General features: G+C 32.1%; 2 protein-coding genes across 5 annotated transcripts; one reads left to right on the top strand and one right to left on the bottom strand.

Moving 5' to 3' along the window:
• Positions 1-5,403: 5,403 nt before the first annotated feature.
• LOC114403637 (inositol phosphorylceramide glucuronosyltransferase 1-like) lies at positions 5,404-10,841 on the top strand. 2 transcript variants are annotated; one of them, XM_028366726.1, is made up of 11 exons: positions 5,404-5,738; positions 5,936-6,056; positions 6,205-6,390; positions 6,548-6,711; positions 8,201-8,308; positions 8,462-8,599; positions 8,676-8,810; positions 9,021-9,166; positions 9,239-9,306; positions 9,432-9,555; positions 10,334-10,841. In XM_028366726.1, the coding sequence occupies exons 1-11, from the start codon at positions 5,511-5,513 to the stop codon at positions 10,467-10,469; spliced, it is 1,554 nt and encodes a 517-aa protein (XP_028222527.1). In that variant the 5' UTR covers positions 5,404-5,510; the 3' UTR covers positions 10,470-10,841. The 2 variants fall into 2 exon arrangements, with proteins under 2 accessions (XP_028222527.1, XP_028222526.1); XM_028366725.1 differs by having other exon boundaries at positions 9,021-9,306.
• A 7,559-nt stretch (positions 10,842-18,400) lies between these two features.
• LOC114403312 (bifunctional TH2 protein, mitochondrial-like) lies at positions 18,401-23,042 on the bottom strand. Of its 3 annotated transcripts, none has more exons than XR_003664633.1 (7): positions 22,641-23,042; positions 22,056-22,164; positions 21,157-21,447; positions 20,602-21,016; positions 20,235-20,501; positions 18,712-19,322; positions 18,401-18,615 (listed from the first exon to the last, which is right to left on the bottom strand). XR_003664633.1 is itself a non-coding variant. In XM_028366193.1 (7 exons), the coding sequence occupies exons 2-7, from the start codon at positions 22,346-22,348 to the stop codon at positions 18,910-18,912; spliced, it is 1,509 nt and encodes a 502-aa protein (XP_028221994.1). In that variant the 5' UTR covers positions 22,349-22,398; positions 22,641-23,042; the 3' UTR covers positions 18,401-18,909. The 3 variants fall into 3 exon arrangements, 2 of the variants coding, with proteins under 2 accessions (XP_028221994.1, XP_028221993.1); XM_028366193.1 differs by adding an exon at positions 22,335-22,398 and having other exon boundaries at positions 18,401-19,322; XM_028366192.1 differs by having other exon boundaries at positions 18,401-19,322.
• Between the last annotated feature and the right edge of the window lie 528 nt (positions 23,043-23,570).

The raw sequence follows: 23,570 nt of genomic DNA, 5'->3' as shown, positions 1-23,570 counted from the left end.
AACTCGAAATTTTGGCTACTCTTTTAGACTGTTTTTTTTAAACAATTTTTTAGAACAAAATAATCACAAAAGGAATATAAACGTGATTGATTTTTTTTTAATGCTGGAACGTGATTGAATTTGAAAGTTATTACATAATCATGTGTGAAAAAATTGAGTGAAACTATTAAATTAGTCTAATTCATAATAATGTTTTAATAATATGAATTTAATTTAGATTCATCGTTAGAGTAAAACTTTTTTTACAAAAAGACATCTAATAAGGATTTAGATTGTCGCATCTGTTATGATTTGATTTTTATTTTTTAAATGATGAGATGTATTTTAGAAAAAAAATTATAAATATATATATAATATTCTAAATTATTGATTAAAAAATAATGGTTGAGAATTGTGATAAAATAATATATATATATATATATATATATATATATATATATAATTAAATCTCAACAGTTAATTAATGGTTGTTATTACGTACGCTTTATTTGTTAAAGTGATTTTTTCTTCTTTTTTTTCTTGATTCAAATCCTATCATTAGTATGATGTGATGATATAATAAATCTCTCTATAAACAACTCTTACAGTTGATAGTGCACGTAAATCAAGAATAAATAGTATTGTTATAGTTTAATTTATGAGTTTAATATGTAAATTTTTATAATTAAATGAACAGTATAAAATCTTTTCATCCTATGAATATATACACTATTTACTCAAATAATATTGCATAAGTTCGTCACGATCAAGAATTAATTCTTGAATGTTTGTATATGTTTCGTGCTTTACATTATTTATTTATTATTTCCGCATCGAGAACATAAGCTATGCCCTATGTAAAACTGAATAAATCTCTGCTTGTTAGTGTAAATACACAAATATCAATTACCTATGGCTTAACTTTCGATCTCTTCCATTTTTTTTAACAGAAGATATATTTGAATGTTCTTTGAAGCATACTTACCCTTTAACGGCTTATTTAGATAATTGAAACTTCTTGACACGATCACAAATTAAGAAAAGTAATTTTATTTAAATATAAACTTTAGAAAGAACTCAAGTTTCTAGGTAACTTTGAATTGAACTAAAAAACTCAGGTAGCATTCGGTCTCAGTTTCATTTTAGAGTTTTTCTTCTCTTTTACAAAAAAGTTAAAAAAATACTTTTTTTTAAAAAGAAAACTCTATAAATACAACAAAGAATTCTTAAAAATAAATTATTTTTAATAAGCAAAGAGTTAAAAAAATATAAGAGTTTCTATTTTTAAGAAAATATAAATTTTAAAATTTTTGGAGTAAATACTTGTTAAAAGATGTAGAAGAGATGACAAACACCACTAAAAGCATATTTCGGCGAACATCTCTTATGCAACTTGATGCCTGACTTTGTCAACCAAAGTTAATACAACGAGTGATTGAACTCGTCCACTCAAGACTAGAATAGTATGGAGCCTCACAATCAATTACCATTACAATATTTTCATAAGTTAGTGTCAATTAATTAATGTCAAGACTAACGCTAAACAAACACTCATCATGCTTTTCTTTAAATCTTTCATGCCTTTTAACTTGTGTTAGCCATGACTCACACTAATTAATAATTTTTTACAAAGATTGGTACGAGTAAAAATAAATTCATATATATCCTTTAAGGAAAGTTTTAAGTTTGAATCGTGTATAGAAAAAAATATAATAAAAACAAAAGAATCCATTAAGAGTGACTAACTAATTTCACAATAAAAATTAATTACCAATAAAATTAATAAATACTTCACACTAAGTAAAGAAAAATTCATTAACATAATCATAAACATTAGCCATTAATAATTAATACCAATTATAACTAATTTAAAAAATCTATTAAATTTTGTTTGATTTAGGGCAAATAAAAAATATTTAAAAGGTTTAATTATAATTTTAATTTATAAGGGATTGCAATTATACAATTTTGATCACTCAAGTTTTAATTAATTGTGTCAATTGATTAAATTTTTCCATTTACAATTAAGTTCTCTATTTTGATTTCATCCGATATTTAATGAAATTAATTGATGTGACAAATTGAGTATGATATTGACATGACAATATTCAAATATAATATAGCAGGTAAAAAACAAAACTTTTGAACTAAAGATTTAAAAAGATGTTTTGATTATATTGACTTAATTGTGATAATGATGTTGATGGATAAATTATTGTTTCTATGACATAATTAATGAACACTAAAAGGAATGTCTTTGGCTTAATCATGTAATTTGTAGATTAATTGATGTATAATTATTCTAGTTTAATTAAAGATTTTGAGTTGTGCATATTTTTTCTTTTTTCTTTTAAAATAAAAATTATTCTCACTTGATATATTTTCTATAAATAGATAAATTAATAAATGTTAGAAAAAAGTCATAAACCGTAGTCCTTGAGCAGACCAAAGATAAAATCAATTGAAGCGGATATTGCTAATTAAGGGTACGATTTATTCAAAATTTTGCTTCCTTCATCGCATCCACACGAAAGTTCAATGAAAAATTATGTCCGATGAAATTACGTCTTTTAAGTAAAAAAAATAGGTAATGTATTATATATATTCCGCAACTATATATGTCTAATTGTCTGTACTGAAATAATTACTTTTTAATTAATTTACATGATTACGAAAGAATTTGGAGAACTAAAAGTTAATTAGCTTGGGATATGAGTAACTTCTTTTTAGCGAAAGAAATTAAAATATGGAACTCTATTAGAACTCTAGTCTATTCCAGCTAGCTAAACAACATATAAGTTAATTTTATTTTACTATTTCTTATAAGACTTCTTTATTAATAAAAATATTCAAACAAGATTTAAACGTGAATTAAGATGGAGCCGCCATTAATGTAGGACTTCTAATCATAATACAATTTATTTTATGCCATTATATATATGATTTCTCTCTCTCAGGGCATTGGAGTGATAGGAAGGAGATAACACTTTGAATCCTATGGGATAGGGCACCAATGAGTACATGTTGGGACAATGCATGGCATAAAAATTTAAAAAGATCGAGGAAAAGCGTGGCGAACTTATCTATATTTGTAAGCTAGGTGACAGCTACGGGATTGATATAATTTTAAATCAGAGCTTTGGATAGGGATACAAGAATACAAGATCGCTGAAGTTGGAATTCATGGACAAGAAAGAAAATGGATGGGCCATTTAATTTTCTCATATTCATTATGTTGTAAAACTTAATTTTGTGTAACAGCTCCTTCTATTATGACAAAAATCCAATAATTCACTGTGTCTGAGGCAAGTATTCCGAGTAAATGAAGACTATAGAGCTTGGTCGTTATCTTCTCTTTGTCACCATAACCTGACTATCTCTTTCTGAATTTGTTGATTCACTTTTGTTTAATTTCTTCCTCTTTTCCTTTAGCGGCCTGTTTATTAATTAATTCTTACTTCACATGTAAGATGCAGAAAGCTTTTCTATGCAAGATGCAATATATTAAAGAAATCAAGTAGATGAATGAAAGTTATGACTAGAAAATGAAACCAAGCCCAACAAATTAATAAATAAAAACTAGCCAGCACCAAGAGGCCTGAAAACTGAGATATTCATGTAACTTCGGTATCAAATTCCATATGATGGTTCTACGTACATATAAATGAACATGAAATTGAAGACTAAATAAAAAGAGCCAAGAACCAGACTTGCCGTATGTAGACAATTGATCATTTCACTTAATTACTTGCCTCTCGTGGCATGCAGTAGATCGAGGGCATACTTAATTTCACTTAGTTTGCTACAGAATTCTTGGCAATAATATCCTGCATGTAAGTGTGAACTTTCCATCAAAAGAGTTGGAGGGAGAATCTTGGCGAGTCTCATCTAACCCCAATTCCAAACAGACATATATATTTTGTTTTAATGGCATTTTTTTATTGATAATATATGATATATATAATCTAAAAAGAACACTGAAACTTTAACTATTTGTATTATTCGGAAATTTAGATAATTTATGCATGAATTAATATCATTTCAGTCGGTAGCTAGATCAGACACCAATATATTGCATCATTAATAATATGATTTATTATAATTTTATGATACCATTAAATGCATGAGGTTATTACTCCAACTTAACCCATAGTATCGAGTTCGAACGGTGTTAAATACGAAAATATCATCAATTAATGTGTAACAGTTTTAATGAACTACCATCAGATCATTTTTTTTTAATGAACAAACATATTAGAACACTCATTAAGAAAGTAAAAAAAAAAATATTGAGATGTATAAAAATACGTTTCTTTATGATTTTTAAATGTACTCTCATATAATTTTTAATAAAATATTTCATTTTTTAATTCCTTAACTACTACCATAAGTTAGCAAAATTATTTTTTTAATTAAAATTAAATTGGTGGTGTATATTAACAAAAATTCTGTTACTATAAAGATAGATATAAACCACTGATATGTCGTACTAGTATTATTGACATAATGCATCATAATCTATATATTAATAATTTATTTTCTATTAATTAAATTATACCAATTAAAATATACTTGAGGTGTGTTTGAAATTATTAGTTCATATATAATAAGATAGTTGTAAATTGAAATTTAATAAATTAGTTTATTGAATTAATATTTGACAAAATTAATTGTTGAACTAAATAAAGGATCATATTTTTTGGCCATGACATAAAATTTTGTAACTATATATTTTTTATATCATTACCATTATATTTCAAAAAATAATAATTATCATTATTCTATTTTAATTTATTTAAAAAAAATAATTAAATGAAATGAAAAATATAAATATATTTATATTATCATTTCAATGATTTCATTAAAGAAATTATATTTATGAAAGTGTGAAAGAGTGGTTAATGGTTTTTTGAATAACTAGAGGGATAACGGAATATTTTAATAAGTTAATCAAGATAAAAATTAATAAAATAAGTTATGAAGTTATAATTAGGTTTTGTTTTGATCAACTTGTTCAATAAATACTTGTAGAAGAAGGAAGTAAGGATGTAAAATAAGTTAAATTAAAATAAATTTATGCACCTTAAATTTAATAGTTGTTTTTTTATTATCTAACTTCTTCAAAATCCGAGGTACTTGATTTTAATTTGGGGAAAAAACTGATTTTTTTTAATTTTCTTCTTATGTAGATATTCATTGAGAAATTTACTAAAACAAGACCTTAAGCTTAATTAAAAACCACATAAAGTAGCGTTTTTTAAAAAAATTAAAGTACCGAAATGTTTTATTTTACTAAACAGTTAAATAGGCTAATAGCATATTGATGAGTTGAATCTTATAAAAAATATATTATTTAATTCAGTGGTTATAATAATTAGAAATATAGGATGAGTAATTGAGTATACATGATGATTTCTCTTTACTAAAATTCCATGGATTAAAAAATAATTAAAAGAGTTTTACGGTTGGAAGTAACAGCGAGAAGGGATTTTTCTCGAGAAAAGAATCTTCACGTTGAGAATCGAGTTAGGATGAAATTGTGTGGAAGTATATGGTTATGGCTGATACTTCTGCTGGCTTCAGTTCAATCACTGGGATCTGAGAGGACGGATGTGGCATACGTGACTCTATTGTACGGAGATGAATTCTTGTTGGGTGTTCGAGTTCTCGGCAAATCGATACGCGACACGGGATCCAACAAAGACATGGTCGTTTTGGTCTCTGATGGTGTCTCTGATTATGCCAATACCCTTCTCCAGGTACTCTTTTCCTTTGCCAATTGTATTATTGCGGAACGAGAAATGAAAAATTTCTGATCACTTTATATTAAATTTGATATTAATGTTTCATTTGACATGAATCCTAAATTTTGTTAGTTATAACTTATTTTAAGTGATATTGTTGATTATAGACCTCGTGGGTAGGGTAAAGGGTTTTATGATTGCTTTTTGTGTAGGCTGATGGGTGGATAGTTGAGAAGATTAGTTTACTGGCAAATCCTAATCAAGTACGTCCAAAGAGATTTTGGGGTGTCTATACAAAGCTCAAAATATTTAACATGACTGACTACAAGAAAGGTATAGTATTTATGTTTTTTGTGTCGGGTTATGGAAGTTGTGGAGGATGCTCTAAACTTTCCATTTAGGTTATTGCCTTTCAAATGGGATGTAGCTTCTCATGTTTATGCCCTATGATTTATTGGCTGTCTTGAATATGTATGTGCAGTTGTTTATCTTGATGCTGATACTATTGTGGTTAAGAATATTGAAGAACTTTTCAAATGTGGAAAATTCTGTGCTAATTTAAAGCATTCTGAGAGGTTGAATTCCGGAGTCATGGTGGTGCAGCCATCTGCTACTGTTTTCAATGACATGATGAGCAAAGTAAAAACTCTACCATCTTACACTGGAGGTATTATTGTTTTTTCTTTTTTCTCTTTTTTGTACTAATATTATATGCCATTATTTTATTCATTTGGATTTCCTTGCTGGAAGCATTTTGTATTAGATGTGGATTTGAATCTGATAGGTTTGAACAATTGACATCATCTCTCTTCCTGCTTTCACAGGGGATCAGGGATTTCTCAATTCATATTACTCTGGATTTCCCAACGCACATCTTTTTGAGCCAAATTTGTCCCCAAAAATGTTGGATACTAGACCAGTTCCTGAAATGGAGCGACTTTCCACACTTTATAATGCAGACGTTGGTCTTTACATGCTGGCTAACAAGGTACTGGAATATTGGTAAATAAGAGGATGTTTCCTTACTTTTATGTAATTAGGGGCAATACAACAGTGATACATCTCCCTTTTTGTTTCTTCCCTTTGTAACTTCCTTATTTGAGTTTTCAGTTCAGATGGATGCCTGTTAGATCCAGTTGCCTTATCTGATTAATGTTTAACTTGTAATAGTCCTACATGTTCATGTATTGATGTTTAGTTAATGTTCCAATTCACATGATGCAATTAGTTTAACACCTACTGTCTTAATAACATATATTCTTTGTGATAGTTGGAAATAATTTTTTTTAATTGAGGTATTAAAAATTAAAGCCTTTCTGAATAGGTTAAAGGAAAAATTGAATAAATCTTCTACAACAATTGCAGGGAAAATTTCTTTTGTGTTGAGATGGATTTCTTTTGTTGGTTTAGGAGCTTATGGTAGAAATTGGAGTTCGTGCTGAAGCATCTCTTTAATAGCTATAGCATTGCAGTGACCCATTTTAATATATTAATAATGTTAAAGCCTTAAAGGAGTTATTTAGTGCTGCTGCTGTTGGCGGATGGCAATTTTAGCAGTTAGGATCAGCACTTATTAATTTTGCTATGCAGATGGGTCAAGGTGATGATGTAGGAGGAAAGCCTCGGAAAATTTCCATCAATTTAACATTTTCATCTTTCTTTACTTCCTGTTAGAAACTGGGTTTTGGGGCATGTGTGATGGGAATTGAGTTAGGGGTAGTAATGACAATTATTGGCAAAAGTAGGAGCAATTACATATTAAGATTGGTGTAATAATAATTGTCATTAGCAGTAATGCATTATTAGAATAAGTTGAATAGTAACTGCAATGTTGACAGTTTAGGGCAGAGAGTTAGGAGTAGTTACATATTATTAAATGTGTGTGTAGTAGGGGGATACTTGTGTATTATTTTCTAGTAATCTGAACAGAGAACTCTTCTCTGTAGAAGTCTATGACTCTAGGACTGCAAATGCTGCTGTATTTTGTGTGATTTAATATTACTCTTCTCCAATATATCAATTGGTGTTCTATCATTTTTGGTCCAACCTGCCAGATTAAAAGGGGGGAAGTAAGATCATGATGTTTGTGAACGAGAGGTTGAATGAATTGGAAGAGAAACTGGAGGGGATGGAAGCCATAATCGAGGCTTGGGTCAATGTCGACAAAAATTGGCAAATTTTGAGAAGATTTTGTTGGAGAAGAGAAAATTGATGGGCAAGTATGCAGTAGGTAACCTTTGCCTTTCAATCAATTTGAGTTGATTTTTAAATGGTGGGAGGTGGATGACCATTTCAGGAGTTGAAACTCAGATTCTTGTACCGAATTTTCCTAGTTTTGAATTAGCTGCTGTGAATATTTCGTACATTCTCTCACATACATACCAAATATATGCATTTAAATATCTCTGTGTTCTTTTACATTGCATCTTTTACTTCAGTTATATAACTATTCATACTATTCATGCTGATTTGTCCAGTGGATGGTGGATGAGAACGAACTCCGTGTAATTCATTATACACTAGGCCCTCTTAAGCCTTGGGACTGGTGGACATCTTGGCTTGTGAAACCTGTTGATGTCTGGCAGGTATTTGTGCATTATTATTCTATTTTAGCAATATCTCAAAAATTTGTCTTCCAGTAATTTTTTAAAAGGCCATCTTGCTTGAGTAGTCATGTGACTAAGTTGAAGTTTGTGATAAATGTTAAATAATTTGCTTTTACCTTGTTTGTGCTGCAGAATGTAAGGGAACAGCTGGAGGAATCCCTTCCTGGAACTGGAGGGGGCCAAAATCCTAAAGATAATTATCTTGTGAAGTTTCTTTTTCTGCTACCATTTTGTGCTGTGCTGTTCTGCTGCTATCGTTCATTTCTAAAGGTCAGCTATCATGAATTGATTTTATTCTTTAAGCATTAGGAATTCCATGTGCCTCATAATGTTGTATTTTCTGCAGAATCAGGGATACTTTGGTTCCTGTTATAGAACCTCACTATGTGATCATGTCAGACACCTTTATTACAGGATTAAATCAGGGGGGCCACTTGCATATACTACCATTTCTACCTCAACTCTCAATTCCCCTCATAAGGTCATTTTTTTGCTTCTATATCTTCTTATTTAGGGATTTGGTTCCTCGCATGTGAGGCCCTTGCATACTCATCAGATGACTGGGTAATGTGATGTCCTCACATTAGAGGATCCAAATCCTGTAGTTGGATATGCATGCTGCTTGCTTGTGCATTCTTAAAAAATATTTTTTTTATAAGCAATACTAAGTATTATTTATGGTGTTAAACAGCTCATAAATGGTGCTCAGTACAAGGCGCCTGCATATATGGGCAGTATTTCTGTCTGTGTCTGTTTATTGGCTGCAGTGGTGTCTCTTGGATTAGCTCTCTTGATAGTACCACGGCAAGTGGCTCCATGGACTGGTTTGCTTTTGATGTATGAATGGACATTCACAATCTTCTTTATACTATTTGGAGGTTATCTAAATTTGATTTATCATCGTGGAAGGATTATGACATCACAAACACCTTCCTCATTGTCTCATCATGAATATTCTGATGATGATTCTGGAAAAGGTATGTTCTGCCAGAGTAGAGCTTATTTGGGGTTTTTGTCTTTCATCTAACTGTGTCCTCAAGACTTATTCTTTTTATTCTTTTTTTAATTGTCATCCTTAATTTTATCTCATCTGTATTAACAGTTCATCAGCGTCAGATGTCATCATGTAATGCTGCTACGTGGTTCTATGGATTAGGGATGGCCTTCTTGGCCATTGCTACTCCATCTTTGCCTTTTCTTTTTGGGATCACTGCATTGTTTTTACGGTAATTTTCCTTTGAATTTATTAGTAAAGATACCATATTGAAATATACAATTTTATTATCCGTCTTCATGGTTTAAATTTTAGAAATAGCACCCCGTTCTCAGTATGTTTTTGTAATCATTGACTAGTCAATTAGTAAACTTCAAAATCCAAATTTAAAAGAATCTACAGTCTGCAATGGTCTCTTTTGAGTGGTAACTTATAATCACGTGCATGGTGCATCTGATAGGCTTTCAACCTGTGATTTCATCCACCCTAAGAAACAGAAACTGTAAGGTTATTTGACCATTTCATTGGTCATTCTTTGCTTATTTTTGGCTCACGTTTTAATTCAGTCCTTCTTCTACCTCATTAAACTGGAATGGTAGTTTGGAGACAATTAGGGATGTTAGTAACTTTGTTTGCTTTTGTTTTCTTGTTTTTTTAAGAGGGAGGAAGAAGTGAAGTAAATTCTTAACAGATAATTATGTGTTTTTGGACAGAGCAACATACTTGAATCAGGAGGGTTTTTCTTTTTTGTCTTCTGTTGTATTTTGGTGCTTTTTGTTGCCTATTTTTAGCACATAGAATGCCACCTCTATAGTACGCATGAAATTGAAATTTAATAGAACCTACCAAAATAATCTTCTCTTTTTGATATGTATTCAGTTTGAAGTGGATTTAACCATATTTAAGTGTTCTTTCCTTTAATTCTAAGTAGTTTTTTTAAGAGGAAGAACATTTTTCTCAAATCTTTCTCTTTGAATTTACACTTATATTTTGATTTATATTTCTAACAGGTTAGCTTTGATGGTCGTTGGGGGCTTAATATTAACATGTTTCTTGACATACTCCTCTGAACATCTTGCAATCAGATCATTTCTGAAAGGGCTTGAAGAGAGGGATGCTTCACGCAATGCAAACTTCTGTTGTTGATTTAATTCTTTGATCTGGTGCAAACTGTGGTAGATTATTTTTTTTATTCACCTTTACTTCAAGAAAATATGCGTCATTGATCTATATAGGATTGGGATAAGTTGCCATACACAACCGAGCTTGGGCTTGCTAATGCAAAAATTGGCAGCAAAGCATGACATTAGGCGGAACAAAATCTTAGGAAAAACTCTTAAAATTTAGTTTTTGAGAAAACTCAAAAACATTTGAATCATTTGATGCATCTAACTTATCTCATGTTGAGACTTAGTGGTGGTTATTATTGTATTCAACTAACGGGTATTGTTGTTCTAGTGACCAATGCAGTATTAGTTTTGTCAATGAAGCATAATGTATTTTTCCTTGTTTCCATAATTCCTTTATTACATAAAAGATGGCGTCGCTCCTTTTGAAATTACAGTTTGAGTCTCAAATAAGATAAACGTGTTGTGTTTTTCAAAGAACGTGCTTGCTTGATGTGAAATGGCTGTCAAAATTGCGCGTGAAACTTGTATTTTTGTTCTTGAAACATCCTTTTCGTGAAGGCTAGGAAGAGAATGTCATTTGCACAGTTGTCAAGCTACTAATCGTATATTTTTGCTCCATGAGTTAGTTTCATTTTTTTTTCAAGATTATGAGGAGTCCTCATAGGCTTGACTTTAATCACTAGATATTTTATAAATTCGGAATCCTTGCACTGTTAGTTGAATTTGTTTAAACATTAAAGACTAATATGCTGTTTACATAAAATTTAGTTTGCCGGTGGACTTTAACCAGTTTCTCTTTGTATCTTGGAAAAAAAATTGGTAAGATTGGAGAGGCAATCAGGCACTTCCAATACTGTTAGTAGGGTGCTGATGACATATAGTGGTTGTCAGCATAGACCATCTAAAGAGTTAACCACATACGCTTGAACTGCAAGAAGTTTCATTCAATTATAATTACTCAACTAGTTCGATGTCCCCAAAAGATTTTCTTGAGAAGGATTATCTACTAAGCGAAGAAAGTAATGTCACAGGAATCCAAACTCATGCCTATGAAAAAGGTGAAAATTTGTATTGAATCTTTAATCACTTATATCAATCCACATTAACAATAATTCCAGTTTCTCCCTTGAATGTTGAATGATGCCAATTGCCCAGTGGAACCGAGTTGAACAAATTCAGTTTATCTCAGTATTGCGGTAAATATCAAGGCACTGCCCAAGTTTTGACCAAATAATGAGTGGTGCGCCCTGTGGTTACAACCCAGAACCTTTAAGTTTTATACATTATCCACATCTTACACAATAAAAAGAGGAAGAGATATAAAGTTCAAATTTTGTCATTTTCTTCCTTTTCATCTCTCATCCCTGCTTTTCTTAATAATAAAGAGAACCGATTAGTATCTTTCAGTATACTTTTCTTTTCGTCCTTGGCTTCGGTATGGGATCCACTTCTATGCGAGATGGCAATTACAAGGATGATATCTTTACTATTTTTTGAGTTAACTTTGTTAAAAAATTAAAATGGGTAGCATCCAAGGAAAAATGACATTTTACACCCTAAAATAGGTAGAAATATCATATAAACATTTTTTTTTGTGTGTGGCATATAGACTATTACTCCGACAAAGCAAAGCCTAACTCAAGACCAACTTCTATGCTAGATTTCATAGCACTTGACTTGTCATACTCGTTCCCAGTGATAGTGGAACTCGCACAAGAGAATCTAGTTGTGATTTTATTTATAGAGGATCTCTTTTCTATTATAGTGTAAGTAGCACTTATGAAGAGACAAATTAATTTATTATTAGTCTGTATCTTTTTAACCACCCCTAATTCTTGAAAATTGCAAGTTCAAAATGGTACAAGCATGACAATACAAGTGGTTAATAACTCAAAAAAAATCACAACGGACATAAATTTTGGCCACTTGAAGCCATAACAGAGAAGGGAAAATATCAAAAAGGTAGAAAAACAGTCCTTGATTATATTGGAAGCCGGTGCTCCTCAGTATAATCGAACTATCCTTGATATATAATCAAAGGATCAATTATCAAACAAAGTTAATCATATATATTTGGCTTGTCGTTTTTGCGCCTGATGATTCACAAGCCAATAAAAAATTATTTATTTATTTATTTAGGCAGGTTATAGTTATATTATACCGCCTTTAAGTTTGTTGGTGCGCATCACTTTCCTCCAGGTGGGACACTGGCGACTAACTCATATCTAATAAAGAAAAATGAAGTTGATATTGGACAAATAGGGTAGACTTGACGAGCATTATTATGCTTATCCTAAAGTAAAAGTGTAGTGTGGTATGGTAGATGAAAACTACGAAATAAGTTATCGGAGAAAACTAAAGATCTGAGCCATTTATTTGGCTTTTTGCTGAAAAAGTAATACTAACTTGCCCCAATTTATTATTTTATTTCCCTCCTATGCATATAAGTTCTGAGTGGGGCATGATCTGCACATTCTAACGTTAAATCCAATTATAAACTTTGATGAAGATTTACCAAGATCGTTTAGGGCCACTTAATATGAACTCAAGTGATATAATTGTCAGAAGTTTGAGCAGGTAAACTTGTTTGATTTTTCTCCTAATTAACATCTTGAATAAGAAGGGGAATGATAATTATTAAGACTTTTATGACTTGAGTTAAAGATGCAAAATACCATTCAGGTACACGCTATGATTGTTGATCAAAAAGTGAACGTGAAACCAAGTGCACTCTTGACCACAGTTACTACATAGTATGTACTAACTTGAAGTATCAAATTAGACATACACATGAAATTTCAAACTGGATCAAAAAACCAAATAGCATTTATCAATTGCATACTGATAGAACTAAAAAGCCTTTCCTGCACCTGCCAATTCTAGGCAGATGTTAAATACATTTCGTCCACAAGAATTCATTCTTCCACTTTCCAGCTGTTTGGAGAGTTTAATCCTCCCTCAACAATTCAATTTTTCCTTTGAACCTAGAATCATCACATTCATTAGATCTGAAACAAGATGTAGATGCATGATACATGCTTTATATTCATATATATTTGACATATCTGTGCGTGCTCAAGAGTCTGCCATTGGAATTGCATGGTTTTTAACCAGACTATTATTAACCAAAATACATACAACTCATGGCAGGTTGCTTGTGTAATTTATTCATTCTTTTCTTCTTCTCCAAAGCATGTTTTCATTTTATATTATTAGCTTTAAGTCAATCATCATTCTAACTTGAACAATTGAAGCATTAATCCCTCGCCCTTATACGTGTACACACGATGAATATCTCAAAAGGGGGGTGGCTGTTACTTTCAATAATATAAAGCCAGAAAGGATCATGTCATGTGATTATGTTTTCATTGGAAGAGCCAATTTAAATCCAGCAAATAATATCTTTGATTAATTAATTTAGAGAAAACAGTAAGCTTTTTTGTTCTTTTTCTTACCTGGCCATGCCAGTTGCACATAATCAATACAATAAACTAAGAATCCAATTGAACAAACAGAAAAGAGAAAAACTGAGGTATAATAAAACTTTCATACAAGTAGTATTACAAAAGCAGCTGTTGTAGAGCAGAGAAGGATATACATAACATATCATTGTCCCAACTGGGAAAGGAAGGAGGAGAGGTAGTAAACAGAAAAACTTATACTAATATCAAACAGATATGATATGCTAAATAATTTCATGACGTGAGCCATGCCTTATTTGATTCTCAACAGCAGAGATGAAAAGCCAAGCATCAGACTTGCCTAGAGGGCATGTTTCCTCAGGTCAAATGTCCTGATCAGGTTTATAGTTCCTTTCTTATAGCATCATTTGGCCATGGCTCCAACAACGGCGCAAACTTGGACAAAAGTGGTGTTGTTCTTGACTTTAAGCGCCTCATGATGATCTTCTTCTGCAGGACTAATTTGAAAAAAGAGGAGGTAAGGAGATGATGGGAAAAGAGGCTACAGAGTTGCTACTTATTCTTTCAATCGGATATGTATTTCTTAGAACACGAGAGATGGATGGATGAAACAATATTCTATATAAATACACAAATGCCAAGGGTCTATCTACTTCATGTCTTTGATTTATTCATAATTTCTAGTACGAATATTGACAAAGAAGGAATATTCTATTACATAGATCTTTCACAAATTGCTAGTGCGGAATCAGAAGTCACTTAAAGAAATTATTAATACTGAAGAATAATTTTGTTTGTTGTATTTGTGCGTAGAGCATTGAGTGGGAGGGGTTTTATTTATCTATATGGTGGACCTAACCAGCTCTTTCATCAACAGGTTGATGAAAAAGGAAAGTTTATATGGCACTAATTTCATTTTGTTAGTATAAATGGTTAAAAAAGATACATACTATTGGTGCAAAAATTTAAATATTTGAAGTCACATTGTTTCAATTAAGTCTCACAAAATAAGTGATACAGGACTCTGCATAAGTTATACGAGGTGAGTTTAAATCTCATTGTCATGTATTGTACCAAAACTAAGTCTCACAGAATAAAGAAACTCATGGAGCTATGCTTATAAAAATATTCGTGGCCTTCAAATTTTCAATCATAGACTTGAACAACCAAGTAGTTTATTTCCTATAGCTAATTAATTATCAAGGTTATCCAGGTGTTGCCAGTTAGGGTAGGTTATTAATGTTTACCATTTGAGTTGTCACAAGACTTGGATCCAGGACAAACTGTAGAGTAAATGAGTCCAAATTATGCAACCTCGCATTAATCCTTCCTTTTGAAGTAGGTCAAGTGAGGTTGTTTTTTCTCTTTAATGAAAAAGTAAAGCTTTAGATAAAGTATGAACTACCTAGGGTTGTTAAGGTTGATAAAGTTGTTGCAGATGATTGTGCCCATGATTTTGGTGGATCCTTTCCAGTTTCTTCTGTTGTACTCAACCATATATATATCTAATATCTTGTTAGTTAGGGAAACAAAGAATTTCAGCAATTAACCGGCCAAAATATCAAGCTAAAACTGTTTAAGAAATTTGTTATTTGCTGGAAAAGAAAGCAAGAGCACCACTTGTCCCCAGTTGTACCTACACAAAAAGTGTACAACTTTTTGTGCTTTGTATTATTTGCTGAGTGCTATTCACACAACTGTGCGACCACTTTTAGCACCATTCTGTGAGACCGAGGCTCAAGTCTCAAGACAAATTGACTCAGAAATTTTGCACCCTTTCAAGGTTTAGCAGATTCAATTTTACATGTTACTATTGTGTTTTGTTTTAACTAGCTCATGAGATTACTCCTACAGCACCAAAGAATTTTCTAAGTTGTGATACTCTGCCTCAAGACAAAAATAATAGCCATAAGCCATTGCTTCAATTCAATATTATATAAACTATAAAAAAATATAAAACTATTGATAAATTTAATACTACTAACATAGTTATTTAAATTCTTTAATTATTGTGAAGCAAGTAGCATTTAAATTTTAGCCGGGATTATAATGGATTCTTTTTCAATTCAAATACAGAGTTAAGCACCATAAACTAAAGTTACCTTGTGGTAGAAGTTAACTAATCTCAGAAGTGTAGATTTTGTTTTAGTCAAATCGAGTACTGTAATCCGAGTGTTAACTATTAAGTGCATGTTAGTATCCATGTCCAGTCCAATTAAACGCCAAAACAAGTCTCCCCTTGCTTCTCTATTTTTGCATGGGAAAGTGGGAAACATCCATTCAACGTGGTTGGAACGGTTTTTCAAACACACCGGTCAACATGTTTGGTTCCTTTGGTTTCATGTCTCGGGTTAAACTTTCTCAGTTCACAGCAAAGTTGCTTGGTATATTTTCTATCTTTTCACGTTTTTTATGCACTTATTCTCTTTTCATCATTTAATAAAAAATTATATTTGATTTCTAACATAAATGCAACACATACGATATGATATTACTTAAATTAGTCAATCTTAATTTGATTTTTTAACTGAGAAATATATAAAGCTTTTATTTGACACTTAATTAATCCTCTTTTCATAGGATTGACCCACTTTGAGGGTAAAGTGGTGCTCCAAATCGTAACTTCATCCTCAAGTTGAGGATTAAACTCCAAACCTTAATTAAGAGATACAAGTGCCAAACTACTTTTACCAATAAATTTTAATATCTTAATTTAAATTTAAATTCTATGTTCTGCATAATACTGATAATACTATTATATTTTTATTAAAATAAGTTATCTTTGTTTAAAAATACTAATAATGTTTTATATGTCTTATAGTCTCACTATAATTAGGATTCTCTTATTCTTAATATCGAAGTTTTCTCTATCCAGTGCATTTTGAGGCAGAGGGAACTATTATACAAAGTTGTATATTATATGGCTATTATTGAGGATTTGACAGGTGATGGCTTGATGAATCGGCTTCCTAAAGCAATTAATTTTCTTCTTTCAACTGAAAATTCAGCTATTTTCTTGTTATTAGACCTCACTTTTTTATTTTAAATAATGTTACTTATAATTTTTACAATACAATATTTATATGAGAAAATCCATCATTGATATAAAATAATTTTACATTATAATTTAATTACAAATAACTATTTATCACAATTTTATTAGTTTTTACGATAATTGCCTTAAAAATAATTTCAGCGGTTATTTGAACTAGTTTATATTTATTACAACTTTTTTAGCTCTATTTACTACATGATAAATAATTATATTTCATTCCCTTTTTTTTATCTTTTTTATTATTGTAAAAATTCTCATGAAAATATTGCTTTTTTGTACTTAATAGATTGGTTGATTCACTTGATTGGCTAAGACGGGTTTCACACTTGTCACAAGTTGCAAGTTCGTATCTCTATTAGTGTCTTTGGGATGAGGTAAAATTATTTTGAGTCTATAAATTTTACCAATTTTTGACTTAGCATCATTCTCTCGCCCTAATTTTTTATTACCAAAGAAAATATATTACATAATCCTTGTTTCCATCCCATTTTCTCGGTATACCCCCCAAACAAATTGATGCAACACAAATTTAATAAATAAACGCTATCATTTGACTCTTTTATGGGCAAATGAGATAGTGTAATTTTGTGGGAACGTGCTTGTTTTCTCCATTTAAAGCCTCATCAAGTTTATTTGTTCAATTGTGGGAACGTGCTCTTCTTCGTGTGAGCTACAAGAATAGTTTACTTGACATTTGATCAAGTCGGTGACAGTTCTTCTGAAAAAAAAAGAAAAACCTTAAAAGAAGAAAAATAATAAACAGATAAATAATGATTTTTTTCGACTCCTTATGTTAACTTAGCAAATAAAAAAGACTCCTTATGTGGATGCACTAGAATAAATATAAAGAAAACGTTTGCCACGCTTTAGTGCCCTCGCCATGTAAAGGAAACGCGAAAGTGTTTAATGCGTTTCATGGAATTTTAATTTTATTTTTTATTATCCACTAAATAAAGGGGAAACAAGATATAAGTTGAAATAGCAAATTCCATATACAAAGAAACTACTTTATTCACAATTTCCCATTGTGTTTCCGAACATATATAATACATTTTTTTAATTTTATTTTTTTCTATGTTGAAATCCTTTCAGTTTGAAGGTACAGCTAACTCAGTGATATCCTTTATACTTATCTGCTTAAAATTTAAAAGGTTTAAAAAAAATCAGTTATCTGTATAATAAAAAATCCTTTCGATTCTATACCACTCTTTGATGATTATTAAAGCAGATAGTGTTTCCCCACATTAATTCAAACGGAGTATCTTTCACCTTTTCTTTCCTTTATCCATTTAGCTAACCTTTTCTTCTTATTCATATGCAAATTAATTCTCTCGAGTTTGATAAATTATATATTTTCAGAACATTCATAAAAAGGCCCTCAGCCATTGCATTCTTAACCTCTCCCACATATCTAAGAAAAACTCCATAAATCTGCCAAAAAATATTTAAAAACAATAAAGTAAAACAAAATAAAATAAGTGTCCCAATATAAACATGAACATCACTTCTGCATCTGCATTCATAAATGATCAAGGAGTCAACTGAAAATACACAGGATCTCTGCCGAATTCTTAAAATTATGGAACAGCAATAGCCTACTAAATACCCGTACAACACTTCAAAGCCTGAATTGATGTCCTGATCTAACAAGCATTTGTATTATTGCTGTCTGAAATTTCTCATACCTGACAAGATTTCAGGGGGAAAAAAGTTATCAACAACAATGAGCAAACACAAATGTCAAAGAAACACTTGAGAAAATTCCAGGAAATTGCAGATACCCTGATTACAGCATATCCACTAATCAGAATGACACCAAATCTCTGAATTGCAACATCCTGTAAGAGAAATATGAGACAGCAGAAAATCTGTGGCCGCTTATAAAATTAGCCACCTGCTTGTGTATTTGTATTTCACTATATATATGTTTCTTTCTTTTAGCCTAGCATGAATTTGGGTGCGAGAGACACAAAATAAGACTAGCAACCCAAAATAAAAGCATGCACTTCAGCCCAACTAGAGACTGTGTAAAGAATGCCAGATAAACCCTTCCAATTAGAAGTGCTTCCTTCAACGTATTCTTTCTGTTTCTTAACCAAGCCAGAATACAATGGGACAAATGAAATACCAAATTGCGTCCCTACACTTCTAAGACTTGAACTTGAACCGATCACAATTCCAACATCTGCTTCAAGTAGGCAAAGTAAATCACCCACCGAATCCCCAATGTAAACAGTTAATTTCTTCTTGTCATCATTGCAATTTTTCAATATGTTACGAAAAGCTTCAACCTTGTCAATGGGAGACTCCACCTTCTTAACAATTTCACCCGTGGAAACAGATCCCTCATAAGTGAACTCATTAGCATGGACATTCAACTCATTCAAATCAGCTGCTCACAAATTAGAAAAATAAAATTATAAGACAATAAGAAACTAAAATATAATACATTGCAAAAATTCAATCAATTTGGCAAGTTCTCATCAAAAAGTACACATAAAGAATGATATAATATGAAACCACAAAAGATAAAACTACTAGAGTAAACAAGAAAGATATCAACAACTATTAAAATAATGACAACAAAAGAACGAGTATTTCAATAGAAAATTACACATATGCTTCAAGAAAATAATAGAAAGAGATCAAGACAAACAATAATAAAGAATTCATGGAGCTCAATTCATTCTCACAAACCATACCAACATAAAAGTCATGCTTTCCATGTCAAACATATAGAAATGTACAACTTTAACAGATGATAACATGTCTGGTTACATAATAAAAGTTGAATCTGTACACTGTAGTCTTTTTTTTACTGGCTGTATATTGTAGTTAAATCACTAAAGTTAAAAAAAATATCAAAGTAGCAAAAAAGAAGCTGGCTAAAGTGGGTCAAAATTCCAGCAGAGCTTTCCACTTTTGTTACAAACGGTAACAAAAATTCTCTTATGATAACCATGTCTAGAGCAGGCATGAGAAGCATTCAAAAGTTGTATCCCCTAGTAAAAGTAATGATAAAAAAACTGAAAACATGGTCACTCTCCAGCAAAATACATCAGAAAGTTGCATAAACCTCACAATACCATGTGCGTTCATCAGCAACCCAAGCAAGTTACTCTATATGACACGGCATGATTAGGAGGACTCCTAGTCCTAGAGTGCAAACAATAATTGATTCACAGAGAAATCCCAAAAGAAAAGGATTTTAATTCCAAATGCTTGAGTTGCTGAAAATTAACAACTGGAATACAAGTGTTAGCAAAGAGTACTGAAATAACAGCTCATGACAAGGAATATGTACCTGAAGAGAAAGCAGATCTAATGAGGTCACCACACCAGCAGTATGAAAGAACATGCACATTGGAATTCAAATTTTCATTCTTAACAATGCTCCGAAAGAAGTTAGTGCAACCATCTTGTAGGATCAGACGCTCCCCAGCACGCTTTATATCTTCAAGACTTATACCCTTGAGTACCCCTGACTCGATAACCCTATTATTTGCAGTGTTCTCAAATTTTGAAAGTTGCTCAAGAGCCATAGACAATTCTTTATAATCAAAATTGTTCACTGCAAAACACAAGATCAAAGCCAATTAACAAAGTCTGAGCAAAACAGACTATTCCTAATCATTTAAGACTACTGTAAAGAAAACAGGAAAACACCATACATCTATCGGAAGGCATAATGCTTTCTATACATTGCTCATACTCCTCCGTATACTGTTTAGATAGAAAACCCCATGTATTCCTGAGGTCAGAAGATAACATCCGAACAATTTGATCTTCAGGCTGATTCTGATCAGATTTTGGTGCCGTCACTATAGCAATTTCAGCCAAGATGGCGGACGAATCAACTACAGTGCATGTTAAATCAAAATCAGAAAAAACTATGAGATGATCTTCCGCAGGCTTATGTCCTTTAGTCAAGGGTACTATAGTTGGCTGAAAGAGTGGCTGAGCAGAGAAGAAATCTATTTCAAGCTTCATTGCTTGGTAATAAAGCTTTTCAATGACATCAAGTTCTTCACCAGTCAAAGAAACACTTAGTTTGTCGAGCAAATCTTCAGTTTGCAGAGTAGTAGCCTAAATTAAAATATAAGAATAACTGAGTAGTTGGGGTGCAAGAATGCCATGACTAAAATGTATATTTGACCAAGATTCAAAATAGTATCCAAGCACCCACAAGGGCAATATGGTATGGCTCTACTGTCAATATGACAAACCTGGAAACCATCAGAGGAATAATTGTCGATCCACTTGTTATATGGGTGAGTACTTTCATTGGAATCCAAAAGTTCCTGGAACTTCTTTCCCAAAACAGCATAAAGCCTCATGCAAGGAGTCATGGCACCTAAAGTATAAGCAGCAATTTTTGTTTTCTCAAATGGTGTAGCAAGTTTACCAGGACCTTTTAGTCCTTCAATCTTCCCAGAGGCTGTAGCCAGTAGAAACTCTGTGTACTTAACAGTTGCAGAATTAATACCGTGCTCTTTGGCAAGGTCCAACCCCCATTCCTACACACCATTAGCAAAAAACCAAAATAATATAGGCTAAATGGGTGGTAAAAGGAAAAGAAATTTAACCATGTGAAGTATAAATTGGCTGTTTGAAAATCTCATGAAGTTAGCACAATATGATACATATGTGACATACATTTGAAGTTTAAAGATTGGCTTAATCTCACACATACTGTCATAATAATAATAAACTGACTGAGGTGAAGTTCAGGCAAAAGTCATACATTTTTTTCCTTCCCAGAAATAATTTAAAAGCACTCATTCCCCTGTTCCACTGGAATGGATGTCCCATGTGATCAAGCTCCAACATATAAAACTTCATTATTATGCACACAAATTGCTTGAGTTTTTTAAACAAGGGATCTAAATCCAATCAGCATATAGAAGAGATTTATTTCCTTCACTAATGGCACACAAAGCCTACGATATTATTAAGGGCCTATCCCATTTACAAGTTGAGAATCATGGCAAATGACATTCTTCCCCTGGAATGCTTAATAATTACAGTCCCAATACACAAATATAAGTTACAGAATCGTCTTAAGGAGTAAGATCTGAGGACCCTGATCTAGCTCATGCCTACACTACTGGGAAAATCGTCTTACCTGTACCAGCGAGTTGTGCATCTTCAGCTCCTCTAGAACTGCCTTCCTCAACTCACAGATTCCAAGTTTCGCATCGTCGTCATCAGCACACTCTTCAGCCAACTCATACCTGCGAAACAATAATTAAACACAAAGAAGAACCTTTAGACAACCAAATTATTTTAAACAACCTTCTAACAGCTTTTTAATTTCAAAGAAAAAGAAAAGGAAAAGGTAGGAGGAGAGTAGAGTAGGTCTTGCACGGTGTTTCTTTTCCTAGATTTAAAGACCGAAACTCACCTCAATGAATGCATATACAAATTCACCAAATAATCTAACCTTCCAGTTTTGGTTGCTGAGAAAACTGAGAAAAAGGAAAAAGACATAAAATAAAATTCCAAACACATGAATTGAGTGACACTAACTTGGAAAACCATAAATTAAAACTAATAATAATGTTGAGTGACGAGAACATTTTCAGTCTCTATCATCTAAGATAGATAATAATTGTTGTAAAGTTTCTCAGCAACCAAACTGGGGAGAATAATAATAGAAGAGAAAAGCTAAGCAAGGGCGGAATAGTTTTGAAGAGGAGAGTGAACTCACGCTTGAGCAAAGGCACGTAGGAAATGAACGTCTTGGGCGATGTAACGGTGGAAGGAATCAATGTGCAAGTTACCGGAGGCCAAGGCGATGACGAAGGGAGTGTACATGGCGAAGATGGATTCGCGCGTGAACTTGATCCAAAAGCGTCTCGCCAGTCCGGTTTCGCTGTTGCTGTTGCTATTGCTGTGGTTGTGGATGGCCGCCATTGACGATCTCGAAGAAGAAGTGAAGGTTCTCCTCGCCCAGTGAGGTCTTAATGAGATTGAAGGGCTCAGATTCAAGTGCGAGGTTTTGATGATTGGGCTTCGGAGGAACCACCGCATGCGCATCAATCAAATATCAATATCAACAATTACAAAGACGCCGATGCCTCTCTCTCTCTCTCTCGTCGTGTTTGTTTTACAATCTACACAGTGAATGAGACGGAGAAAGAGACGATTGCTACTCCTGCTCCTGGGCTCCATGGGCTCGGCTGTCACCTCTCAATTTGGGCCAAGCCCAACTTGAAGTACACTAGCCCGTAATAAATTGGGTAATGCTAGGTGCACCAGTATTTTATGTGAATAGACAAAAATACCCTTCACTCAAATTGATCCATATAAGTCACAATTGCATGTGTAACACTGTATTTAAGGATGGATACATACAATGATTTCACAAGATTTCTAATCCTTATATTATACCACCATGTCAGAGACCCTCCTAGGAGAAACAAAAAATAAGAATCAGTTCTTGGCTTAAGAATTCTTACAAGAACCACCTTCAAGGATGATCCTAGAATGTCATACCTATTACCTAAGCTTGTGGTAAGTTTATAAGCACTAAGATTAGAGTTTATCCATTGTGTATGTTAGTTTGTGTTGAGTACTTCTTTGTATCAGTTATATATATATATGGAAATTACTAATGCACATTTTTTTTATAATATAA

This window comes from Glycine soja, chromosome 20, assembly GCF_004193775.1.
Source record: "Glycine soja cultivar W05 chromosome 20, ASM419377v2, whole genome shotgun sequence".
Lineage (NCBI taxonomy): Eukaryota > Viridiplantae > Streptophyta > Magnoliopsida > Fabales > Fabaceae > Glycine > Glycine soja.
The sequence above is the reverse complement of the archived record's forward strand: the minus strand, read 5'-3'. Positions and strand labels throughout refer to the sequence as shown.

What these genes read in the sequence shown, in the direction of transcription:
- LOC114403637 (XM_028366725.1), top strand. Translation starts at nt 5,511, where the DNA reads ATGAAATTGTGTGGAAGTATATGGTTATGGCTGATACTTCTGCTGGCT. An exon ending in CATGACTGACTACAAGAAAG is followed by an intron (nt 6,057 to 6,204) that starts GTATAGTATTTA and finishes ATGTATGTGCAG; the next exon opens with TTGTTTATCTTGATGCTGAT. An exon ending in AACCTGTTGATGTCTGGCAG is followed by an intron (nt 8,309 to 8,461) that starts GTATTTGTGCAT and finishes TTTGTGCTGCAG; the next exon opens with AATGTAAGGGAACAGCTGGA.
- LOC114403312 (XM_028366192.1), bottom strand. Translation starts at nt 22,969, where the DNA reads ATGCGCATGCGGTGGTTCCTCCGAAGCCCAATCATCAAAACCTCGCAC. An exon ending in CTACGTGCCTTTGCTCAAGC is followed by an intron (nt 22,165 to 22,640) that starts GTGAGTTCACTC and finishes ATTGTTTCGCAG; the next exon opens with GTATGAGTTGGCTGAAGAGT. An exon ending in CATTATGCCTTCCGATAGAT is followed by an intron (nt 20,502 to 20,601) that starts GTATGGTGTTTT and finishes TGTGTTTTGCAG; the next exon opens with TGAACAATTTTGATTATAAA.